We start from the raw sequence: 12,091 nt of genomic DNA, 5'->3' as shown, positions 1-12,091 counted from the left end.
GTTTACTTTGTCTGGATCCAGCTTCTTACTCATATAGACCTTTCGCCAATGGCCCTCCAGGAGTTTTGAATAAACAACTTAAAAACGAGTAGAGGTTTTGTGGTTGATTTTTAAGCAAAAGGAAAGGGAGGGAAAGCGAGTTGTCGGATAATCCATAGAATTCCCCCCAAAGGTGAACTCCGGGCACACACAGAGAGAGAGACACAGAGAGAGAGAGACACATACCCACACACACTTCTCAGGCGATTGCAAGAGCAGGCGAGCAAATATGATGGGAGAGGACTTGTGGAAGAGCCCAAGAGGTCATTTCACCATGGTTTCTTCAAACCAACATCCTGGATTTTACACACACGCAGACCCCACCACCACCACCACACTCGATCCCATACTTTGCTCGAGATTTGCAAAGAGGTTACCCCAAAGATGCTGGTTTGCGGTTGGGGTATCTGATCTTGATATGTGATGGGGACGGACACACACACACACACACACACACACACACACACACACACACGGAGCTGTGGAGTCCCGACCTGCAGGAATCCAGACAAAGGGGGAACCCAAAGCAGTGGTGAAATTCAAATTTTTTTACTACCGGTTCTGTGGGCTTGGCTTGGTGGGCGTGGCAGGGGAAGGAGACTGCAAAATCCCCATTGCTTTCCCACTGAGGGGGGGGGAGGATACTGCAAAATCCCCATTCCCATCCCACTCCAGGGGGAAGGTTACTGCAAAATCTCCACTTCCACCCCACTCCAGGGGGATAATACTACAAAAACTTCATTCCCACCTCACTCCAGAGGGAAGGATACTGCAACATCCCCATTCCCTCACTCCAGGGGAAGGATACTGTAAAATCTCCATTCCCTCCCTACTCCAGGGAGAATCTCTATTCCCACCCCACTCCAGGGGGGAAGGATGCTGCAAAATCCTCATTTCTTCCCCACTCCAGAGGAAAGGAGATTGCAAAATCTTCATTTCTTCCCCACTCCAGGGGGAAGGAGACTGCAAAATCTGCACTTCCACCCCACTCCAGGGGGAAGGTTACTGCAAAATCTCCTTTCCCTCCCTACTCCAGAGAGAATCTCTATTCCCACCCCACTCCAGGGGGGAAGGATGCTGCAAAATCCTCATTTCCACCCCACTCTGGGGCCAGTCAGAGATGGCATTTGCCGGTTCTCCAAACTACTCAAAATTAATTTTCCGCTACCGGTTCTCCAGAAACTGTTGAATTTCACCCCTGGCCCAAGGCAAAAGCAAGGGTGTTCCTGGGGAGGGGGGGACGTGACCCCCCTTGCGCCTTCTCCAACGGGGCAGACCGGACCAGGCTTGGCAAGGGGGCTGTACGGCTGGCTGGTTGGCAGGCGCGTGCCTGGGGTGGGTGTGGGGTATGTGTGGTTGGGGGGGGGGTTACCCAGGCTGTGGGAGGAGGGGAGAAGAGCCGAGGGGCACATGCGTACAAGACTCTCCCTCCTCCTCCTCTCCTCCTCCCTCCCTCCCTCCCTTCCCTCTCCCCCTCCCTCCTCCTTCCCGCCCCTCCGCGCCCCTTCGCCCGCTCGCCCAGTCGGGGCTGTGCCGGCTGCGGACCGGGCGCGCAAGGAGGAGGAGGAGGAGGAAGGCGAGGAAGAAGAAGAGGAGGATGGAGCTGCCCGCCTTTCTTCCGTAACTGCCCGCCGGCATGAAGGGGCGGCCGCGGCGGGCGGAGGCAGCGGGAGCGAACCGGGGCCGCCGCCGCCGGAGGGGCGAGCAGGGGAAGGAGCAGCGGCGTCGGGAAGAAGAGGAGGAGGAGGAGGATGCGCCCCTCCGGCTGAGCCGCGCCGGCTTCCCATCGCCAGACGGTCTCCGCGCCCTGCGCGCCGGGCAGGCGAGGGAAGATGGCTCTGGACCAGCTCTACCCGGTGCTGGAAGGTAGGGCTAGAGAGTGTGTGTGTGGGGGGTCTTCCTTGCCCCTCCATATCAAGCCAGGACTACAACCCCCATCCTCCCCGGCGGGCAAGAAAGGCGAGAGGGAGGGAGCGTGCGGGCGACCCTTCCTCCGGGGTCTGGGCGCGCGTGGGGAAAGAAAGGCAAGCGTTTCCCCCCCCCTTCCCCCGGTGGAATCCGGGTTAGGGTCCCCTCCTCCGCTCGCAGCCCACCCAGGAGTTGCCAACCCGGTCGGCGGGTTGTGTTTTTGGTTCCCCTTTCCGCCCACGGGAAGCTTTGCTTGTCAATAGACTCCCGATCGGAGTCGCGCGTGGCTGGCTAGCTAGATCTCTTCCTTTCCCCCACGCACGAAGGTCGGCTTCCAATTGCCTGGATTCCGTTTTCGGGGGGTCAGACGAGCCTTCGGGGTGGGGTGGGGGGGAGACCCTGCCGGAGGGGGGGGGTCTTGAAAGAGCCCAAAGGGAGCGCTGCCTCAGGATGCGGTGTTGGAGGGGGGAGTTGGGGGGGTGTCTTGGGGGGGGGGTGTCCCCCAGCCGCGCTTCCTCCAGGGACCCTCCAGATGTTGTTTTTGCGCTGGGGGAAATCCGACAATTGGGGAGGGGGGGAGAAAAGCCAGAGGTTAGGGTTTGCTGCTGCCCCATAGGGACCAAGCAGGGGCTGGGGGGGACACACACACACACACCCCTCACCAAAGTCCTTTATATAGAGAGGAAACGGCACAGGGAGTGGGATTATTTCTATTATTCATTCATTCATTCATTAATCCCACTGAATGCAGCAACCCACACCGGTTAGCATCTTCCTCATTTCAGCCAAAATTCAGGAAAGGATTGCAACCCCTTTTTCTCCTTCTTCCCTCTCTCGAGCCACATTGATCTCTTCGGCTTATCTTACTGGTATTTGGGGGGGGGGGTGTCGAAGGGGCACATCCCTCCTCCTGTGTCCGTCCCCCCCCCCCCCGCCGCGGCAACAACCCTATGAGGTGGGGAGGTGGGTTGGGATGAGAGAAAAGGACTGGCCCCCGAGTCACCCAGCCGGCTTCCGTGCGTAAAATGGGAACTAGAATCCATCATCTCCCGGTTTTCTGGTCAGGGCGCTTTTTCTGCAAATACTGGTGATAACGCACCTCACCGAAGAGGCTGAAGTTTCCCTCCTTCTAGATCAAAACTCTTGATTCCTTAAAGCTTCTCTAAGGCTTGTTGGCTCTAGATCCGTGGTCACCAACTGGTGGTCCGTGGTCACCAACTGGTGGTCTGTGAGAAAATTTTGGTGGTCCGGAGAAAAATTGTTTGCATTTTTTTTAAAATATTGCACTAAATACTGTTTATCTGTTGTTGTTGTTGTTTTTAAAAAAATCATATTAGTAGTCCGCGGGATTTTAAATTATGAATTTAGTTCGGACCTGAGATCCGAAAGGTTGGTGACACCTGCTCTAGACTACTTGGCCAACGGAGTGTGGGGGGGGGATTTAAATCTGGCAGTTTCCATCCAACAATTTGGCATCCTTCTTCCTTACCAAGGAAGGATTCCGGATTTCCTTGAGGTTCTTGAAACTCCCTGGGTACCAGTTGGAGAAAGCAGGCAGGCTTTGTGGTGCAAGAAAGAATCTGGGATTCCCTGATTGGTGTGCGGTTTCCTCTCCCCCTCCAACACACACACACACACAGACACACAGACACACACAAACACATATGCACGCTGCTTTCCCTTATCCCCACACATGTGGGAAGGGAATCACACTGTGTTCCCAACCCACTTCAATCTCCACTCCCATGCATGCAGTCAGTTCTTCCTTAGGATTTGACAAAAGCCAGAAAAAGGAACTACAACATGTTGTCCTCTGAACTTGGGATTGCTAGTACCTACGTGTTTTGGTGAGCCATCAAAGATGCTCTCCTGCTTTGCCTTTCTTTGCCTTAGGGGGGGTCACTTCTTTGCCTTGGGGAGGGGAGATATGATAGCAGTTCCAATATCTGAGGGGTTGCCACAAAGAATAGAATAGAACAGAATATATAGAGTAGAGTAGAGTAGAGTAGAGTAGAGTAGAGTAGAGTAGAGTAGAGTAGAGTAGAGTAGAATGTAGAGTAGAGTAGAATGTAGAGTAGAATAGAATAGAATAGAATAGAATGTAGAGTAGAATAGAATAGAATGTAGACAAGAGTAGAGTAGAATGTAGAGTAGAATAGAATAGAATGTAGAGTAGAATAGAATAGAATAGAATAGAATAGAATGTAGAGTAGAATAGAATAGAATGTAGAATAGAATAGAATGTAGAGTAGAGTAGAATAGAATAGAATGTAGACAAGAGTAGAGTAGAATGTAGAGTAGAATAGAATAGAATAGAATAGAATGTAGAATAGAATAGAATAGAATGTAGAGTAGAGTAGAATAGAATAGAATAGAATGTAGACAAGAGTAGAATGTAGAGTAGAATAGAATAGAATAGAATGTAGAATAGAATAGAATGTAGAGTAGAATAGAATAGAATGTAGACAAGACTAGAGTAGAATGTAGAGTAGAATAGAATAGAATGTAGAATAGAATAGAATGTAGAGTAGAATAGAATAGAATAGAATGCAGACAAGAGTAGAGTAGAATGTAGAATAGAATAGAATAGAATGTAGAGTAGAATAGAATAGAATGCTCTCAGCCTACATAAAAAGAAAAGATATATTCATCATGAATCAAAAGGTACAGCACTTAATGATACTCATAGGGTACAAATAAGCAATCGAATCATACTAGGAAACAATCAATATAAACCGTAAGGAAAAAAGTTGGTCATACAGTAGTAAGTGGGAAGAGATGGGTGATAGGAAGAAGAGCGGGGGGGGGGGGTCAAGTTATTCTCCAAAGCACAACCAGAAGCAACAGATGGAAACTAATCAAGGAGAGAAGCAACCTAGAATTAAGGAGAAATTTCTTGAGAACAATTAATCAGTGGAAGGCTTTCCCCTGGAAGTTATGGGTATTCCATCACTGGAGGTTTTCAAGAAGCGTCTGAACAGCCTTTGTCCGGAATGATGTAGGGTTTGCTACTCGAGCAGCAAATTAGAGTAGAAGACCTCCAAGGTCCCTTCCAACTCTGTTATTCAAAGCGCCAGAAGGCAGGACAAGAAGCAATGGATGGGAACTAACTAAGAGAAGCAACTTAGAACTCAGGAGAAATTTCCTGACAGTGAGAAGAATTCATCAGCAGAACAAATTGCCTCCAGAAACTCTGATTCTCCAATCTTGGAAGTTTTTAAAGAAGAGATTGGATAAGAGATTTGTCTGAAATGCTGTAAGGTTTCCTGCCTGAGCAGTGGGTTGGACTAGAAGACCTCCAAGGTCCCTTCCAACTCTGCTACTCCTTTCTGTCCCCTGCTCCTTGTGAAAATTGAATGGCCTGGATCTAGTCATGGGGGTGGTGGTGTGGGGTGCTGGGAGTTGTTCTGACGGCTATTAGTGATGAGGATTCATATCTACTCAGGAGGCCTGGGGCTAAAGAGCTTTTGCCCCCCTCCTCGAATGGTATGGTTGTTGTGTGTTTTTAAATTGTGTATTGTTATGTTCGTCTTTTTATCCCCTGTCTGTACCCCCTTCCCGACTTGAATTGTGAGCCGCCCTGAGTCCCCTTCGGGGAAAAGGGCAGCATATAAATGTAATAAATCTAATCTAATCTAAGTTGAGCTAAGTAGAATGACGTTTATTTTACAGGAAAGATCCTTATCCCAGTGTACTGTAATATTACACATCCAAATATGGGGTAATCCTTGGCTTACAACCAAAAGGAAACCCAAATTCTCCGTTGCTAAGCAAGGCAGTTGTTAAATGAATTTTACCCTGTTTTATGACCCTTGTTTGGCCACCGTTGGCCACCGAATCGCTCCCCTTGTTAAGGGAATTGTGCGGTATTTTAAGCAAATCTGGCTTCCCCCATTGAATTTGCTTGTCAAACTCAGGTTGGGAAAGGGGTGATCACATGACCTTGGGACCATGCAACTGTCATAAGTACATGCCAGTTGCCCAAGAACTCCGATCACGTGGCCATCGGAAGGCTGCAAATGGTCATAAATGTGAAAAAACATTAGAAGTCACTTTTTTTCAGTCATTTCGGTCACTAATGCAATGGTTGTAAAGTGAGGACTACCTTTAAAAGAGCTGCAGTAATGATATTCCAGATAGCATGTAGCAACATTCTCCTCCCCCCGCCTCCAATTTTTTTTTTTCCCTTTCAATCACAGAAAAATTGTAGCTCTATCATGCCTCTCTCTTTCTCAATAGTCTTAATGTAGACAGTCGATTCTGTCACATCAAATAGCTTTTTTTCAAAACCCGGTCTTGATATACAGCCATTCTTTTATTTTGCATTTAATATCGGAAAGCTGGCTTTTTTCGAACACACACACACACACACACATACACACACAATTTCTTTTCTACCCATCTGAGTGTCTTTTTTCCAGTCTGGCTGCAAAGCTGAAGTCCACAGGGTCTGGAAAAGGATTTTAAGCCTAACCCCTGGAAATCCTGAAACGCTTTTTTGCGGTTTGTTTGTTTTTTTTTAGTACAAAATTTGACTACTCTCAGATGTAATTCAGGGAGCCCTGTAGCTTCTTTCTGGCTACCGATGGCTGCACGAATCCGTCTTGTTTCTTTTCCAATTGGCAGCTCCGTTTGATTTTAGGGGATGCCTTTAGCTTACAATTCCTACAGCATCCCAGGGGGGAAAAAAAAGAAAGGAAGAAATTAGGCTTGGGGAAGAGAAAGAGGAGAGGGCTGCAAATCCTAATTTTAAAAAAGCTTGTGAGCCTACAAGATTTCCTGGGCTGTTGGTTTTTTTTTTTCTTTCTTTCTTTCTCCTGTTTGCAAAAGAATGAACTAGTGTTTTCAGGTTTGCTCCAAAGAGCTGAGCTTTCAAAAGGCACGGCTTCCCAGCCATTTATCACCTTTTGTCAATGAAAGCAAACTCTTGGACTCGCTTACAAACACAAAAACTGCAAAGCGATGAATTGTGGTGCTGCGTTTCCAAACGTTCCCCCTTGAACGATTCCTGTTTGTTTCTTTATTTTGTGTGTGTTTTACTATTGCCGTAGATCTCAAATTATTTTAAAACCTTCTTTATCTGGAATTTTGTCCCCGTGTGATCAACATTGGTCTCCTCTGCTTCTATAGCAAAAAAATGCAAAGAGGGGGGAAAAAATAGGCCATCTATGGAAAAGCAGTTGTACCCAGAACATTTGTGGTCCCCATATATTGTTCTCCGCTGGAGATTTGGATATCATATAGACATTGGGAATTCTGGCATTATTTTGTCCAATGTTGAATTAAGAAAGAGAAGGCGGTTTGAAATATTGATTCCTTAATTTAAAAGGCAGCCAAATTGCTGCTGCCAGAATTTATATTTTGAGTTAGGCTGACCTCTTATGGCATTCAAGTAAAGTGGTCTCATGCATTTGTGGATCAAGATAAAGCAACGTTATCATATAGCGTCTTTAGAGATGATGAGCTTAATTATTATTTAGATTTAGCAATATCACTTGGTCAAGGATGTAAGTGTGAATATCAAATGCCCAAGGAAGTTGCAGCCTTTTGATAACTTTTAAGCTGACAGTTTCCTTTTCAGAAATGCAGAGAATGTAGGGGCATGTTGTTTGACTTAATTTTATGTTTTCAAAACCTATTTTTAAATGAGCACGCATGAAATGTTGAATAATGATAACAAAATTACTAAACAAAACATGTAAACGGGGAAAAAAAGCCACTGAAATTGAAGGAGATATCTAAAAGTCATGATTATTGTGGCATGTAATAAATTGACTGCTATAGGAAATGTAAGTGAGCTATAGCCATATAGATCATTATTTCAAGTTATGATTACGTTTCAGGTAAATTAGTTACTTCTAATACAGTACATGAGCTGACTTACTGCCTGAAGAAAATAACTTGCTAAAGAAGGGAAAAACGCTTCTTTATAAACCAAGAATAACAGCTGAGCCAAACCAATATAACTCAAGAGAAATTACAAATTTGAGTCAGCTTTAAGGAACCCTATAGGTTTGTGAAGTAATCTTAAAATGAGGTTGAAATAAGCCATTTTGATCATTCTGATGGTCTGTTTTGGGGATGAAAACAAATGAAAAATCCCAAGTTTTGAAAAAAAAAAAAATCAATCCTCAAAAGATTTTGCCTTGCAAGCATCTTTCCCTAAATTTGATTGCTGACTAAGAGGGAGGCATGATGATTTTAAGTTATTTTTGGTCCTCTTTTCTAAAACATAAATGCGACATATATTTCTGCTCGCCAAACTTGAGGGTATATTAAGCTTAAAATGATTTTCTTTCATTTCCACAAATGACCTAGGACTGCATGCTTCATTTATCCTTTCTAATAACATCCCCAAAGTTATCACTTTGAAATTCTGTGAACTCGAGTGAAGAGGCCCGTACAGTTCTTTAAAAAAAAAAAAAGTGAAAAAAAATCTCAATCTTTCTGGAACTTTCAAGTTTTCAAAATCCTTTTTTATAAACTTACTACAAAAATCCAGAGTATGATGTTGTTAACCTTCATTTTAAATTTACAAGAATAGTATTTATTGTGTACAACTACTGTGTTTCCTCAAAAATAATTTTCTTTTGACCCCCTGAAATAAGCGCTTGGCCTTATTTTCGGAGAGGTCTTATTATTTTTGAGGTGCTGGAGGCGGTGAGTGTGGTCACCTCATGGCTGCTGCTGTGTTGCAATATTTTCAGGGAGGGCTTATTTTAGCGCATGCGCTCAAAAGCCCGATTGGCCTTATTATCCGGGGAGGTCTTATTTTCAGGGAAAGAGGGTAGTTCTCGACTTACAACAGTTTGTTCAGTGGCCATTCAAAGTTACAACGATCCTGAAAAAGGTGATCATTTTTCACACTTAACGACCATTGCAGCATCACGATCAAGATGCTTGGCAACTGACTCTTATTTATGACGATTCAGTGCCCTGGGATCATGTAATTATTATCAGCCAGATTCCCTTAGCAACCTTGTTACTAACTGAACAACTCTAGCGATTCGCTTAACAACGGTGGTAAGAAAGGTCGTACGAAAAGGCAAAATTCACTTAACCAATGCTTCACTTAGCAACAAAAATTTGGGGCTCAATTGTGGTCGTAAAGTCGAGGACCAGCAGTAGTGCAACGTCTCGCCTATGGATAGCTCTTGCTTAGTACCACTGTAGTAAAATCTGGGAGTATAAGTAAAAATTTATATACTTGGGGGGAGAAAGTTAAGCTCCTCATTAAAGGGAAATTGGCTAAGGAGGTAATAAGAATGTTTTATGGGAATGAGGAATTGAGAGGTTAATCAAAGTCCTCCAAGAGTAATCCTGGTTTAATGAGGTTTTGAAGTCGGATCTCTTTCATTCATCCATCTGTCATATAAAGAGTATCTTTTAAGGTATTTAAGACAGATTAAACTGTCTTAAACTCTAAACCGGAAGCATACACAATTGTGTTGTGCCCAGTTCTATTCATTCTTTCAAGTCATAACCCAAGGCACATAATACGTGTAGTCCTCGGTTTACCACCCCAATTGAGCCCTTAAATTTATGTTGCTAAGCGAGACATCTGTCCAGGGAGTTTTGCCCCATTCTATGATATATTTTTTTGCCACAGATGTTAAGCGAATCACTGCAATTGTTATATTAGCAACACGGGTGTTAAATCAATCCGGTTTCCTGATTGACATGGCTGGTCTAAAGAGAGATGACATGATTCCGGGATTCTGCAACCATCTGAATTTTGATCCCGTGACCACAGGGATGCTGCAATGGTCATACGTGTGAAAAACCGTCATAAGTGCACCACCACCCCCCGGTGCCGTTGTAACTTGAAAAGTTCAAAGGACCGTCTGTAGACGTTAATAAAATCCGCTTTGCACCTTTCAGTCTTCTTTCTGTCCTGGAAAATGTCGCTCCGTTGAGTCTCTTGACAATTTTCTTCGAGGCACATAGAACAGTGTTTCTCAACCTTGGCGACTTTAAGTCCGGTGGATTTCAACTCCCAGAATCCCCCAGCCAGCAGAGCTGGCTGGGGAATTCTGGGAGTTGAAGTCCACCGGACTTAAAGTCCACCGGACTTAAAGTCGCCAAGGTTGAGAAACACTGGTTTAAATAATCTTTCCAGATTGAAGTGACCTGTTCAGTATATCCGGTTTTAGTGCTATTGTAACTTTGATCGGTCGCTAGAATAATAGTTGTATGTCAAGGACGACCTGTAGTTCAAAACCACGATTTCAATACTTTACAAAGTATAGGGACGAATTAACATATCTATGGAAGTTTAAGGGTTTGATTCTTTTAGAATAGAATAGAATAGAATAGAATAGAACAGAATATAGAGTAAAATAGAATAGAATAGAATAGAACAGAATATAGAGTAAAATAGAATAGAATAGAATAGAACAGAATATAGAGTAGAATAGAATAGAATTATATAGAATAGAATGGAATAGAATAGAATAGAATATAGAGTAGAATAAAATAGAATATAGAGTAGAATAGAATAGAACAGAATATAGAGTAGAATAGAATAGAATAGAGTATAGATTAGAATAGAATAGAATAGAACAAAACAGAATATAGAATATAGAGTAGTGTAGAGTAGAATAGAACAGAATAGAATATAGAGTAGAATAGAATAGAATATAGAACAGAACAGAACAGAGTATAGAGTATAGAATAGAATATAGAATAGAACAGAACAGAGTATAGAGTATAGAATAGAATAGAATATAGAATAGAACAGAACAGAGTATAGAGTATAGAATAGAATAGAATAGAATAGAATAGAATAGAATAGAATAGAATAGAATAGAATAGAATAGAATAGAATATAGAGTAGAATAGAATAGAACAGAATATAGAGTAGAATAAAATAGAATATAGAGTAGAAGAGAAGAGAACAAAACATAGAATATAGAATATAGAAGGATCGTGGAAGGGAAGCTAAAGGCCGCTTCAAGGGGAATTAATTTCCCAGATTTTCTACTTGCTGAAGTTTTGCAGCATTCCGAGTGCCGCCTAGCAAGATTGTGAATTTTCAACTGGGTGGGGAAAACCTGGAAGCTTTCAGATTCAGGTTCTTATCAGGGTTCCAAAAAACACCCCCAATGAAATAAAACTCTGAGGCTAGATGTTCCTCAAAGTTCCACTTTATTAGAGATGTTTATGTTGGCACATCTGTCGGAAACCCCAATCTGAAAGCTCCCAGGTTTTCCCCACCCAGTTGAAAGTTCACAACCCTGTCCCACACCCACAAGTTCCTCACATGGTCCAATCCACTGGTGGAATTTAATTTTTTTTTACTACTGGTTCTGTGGGTGTGGCTTGGTGGGCGTGGCATGGTTCAGTGGGCGTGGCAGGGGAAGGATATTGTTAAATCTCCATTCCCTCTTCACTCCAGGGGAAGGTTACTACAAAATCCCCATTTCCTCCCGATCAGCTCAGACTTGGGAGGCAGAGAATAGATGGGGGCATGGCCAGCCAGAGGTGATATTTGCCGGTTCTCTGAACTACTCAAAATTTCCGCTGCCGGTTCTCCAGAACTGGCCAGAACCTGCTGAATACCCCCTTTGGTCCAATCCATTCTTCAGACTTGACTGGAGAAAATCCCCATCACTCCCATCCAGGCGCAAGCAAATATCCTTGATTCCTGAACAAGGAAAGTTGTTATGGCTAAGTTTCCACTGCTTCAACAACAACAACAAAACCCTCCCAATTTCCTAGGCTAAAATATGTGGCAGTCAGGAAGCAAAAAAGGAAAAATGGCTTCCAGAACTTGCACCAAGACTGCAGGCAAGGGACACAGTGAGACCCAGGCCTGTTATGCCCCCGAACCGAATATTAATTAGGCTAATATCACATCAAAACAATCTCTTATTTGTCATGCCAACCATGAACCTCTGAGCTGGCTTCCGAGGGAGGGGTCTCAATTTCCATCTATTTCCTACTACTAACAATTGCACTTAGACTTAAGGAAGGAAGGAAGGAAGGAAGGAAGGAAGGAAGGAAGGAAGGAAGGAAGGAAGGAAGGAAGGAAGGAAGGAAGGAAGGAAGGAAAGAAAATAGCAATAGCACTTAGACTTATATACCGCTTCACCATGCTTAACAGCCCTCTCTAAGTGGTTTACAGAGTCAGCATCTTGTCCCC

General features: G+C 44.0%; 1 protein-coding gene across 1 annotated transcript in view; it reads left to right on the top strand.

Annotated features, from left to right (window-relative positions):
* The first annotated feature begins 1,578 nt into the window (after positions 1-1,578).
* The window catches only part of NETO2 (neuropilin and tolloid like 2), a 42,075-nt gene continuing 31,562 nt past the window's right edge, over positions 1,579-12,091 (top strand). The window contains exon 1 of the mRNA XM_087728832.1: positions 1,579-1,905. Within this exon, the coding sequence (XP_087584958.1) occupies positions 1,872-1,905 (34 nt within the window). The 5' untranslated portion in view covers positions 1,579-1,871. The remainder of the gene's footprint in view (positions 1,906-12,091) is intronic.

Source organism: Thamnophis sirtalis, unplaced genomic scaffold (genome assembly GCF_051295495.1).
Source record: "Thamnophis sirtalis isolate CommonGarterSnake01/CBP01778 unplaced genomic scaffold, rThaSir2_p1.2 scaffold_14, whole genome shotgun sequence".
Lineage (NCBI taxonomy): Eukaryota > Metazoa > Chordata > Lepidosauria > Squamata > Natricidae > Thamnophis > Thamnophis sirtalis.
Note: the sequence above shows the minus strand (reverse complement) of the source record. Positions and strands in the feature narration are given on the sequence as shown.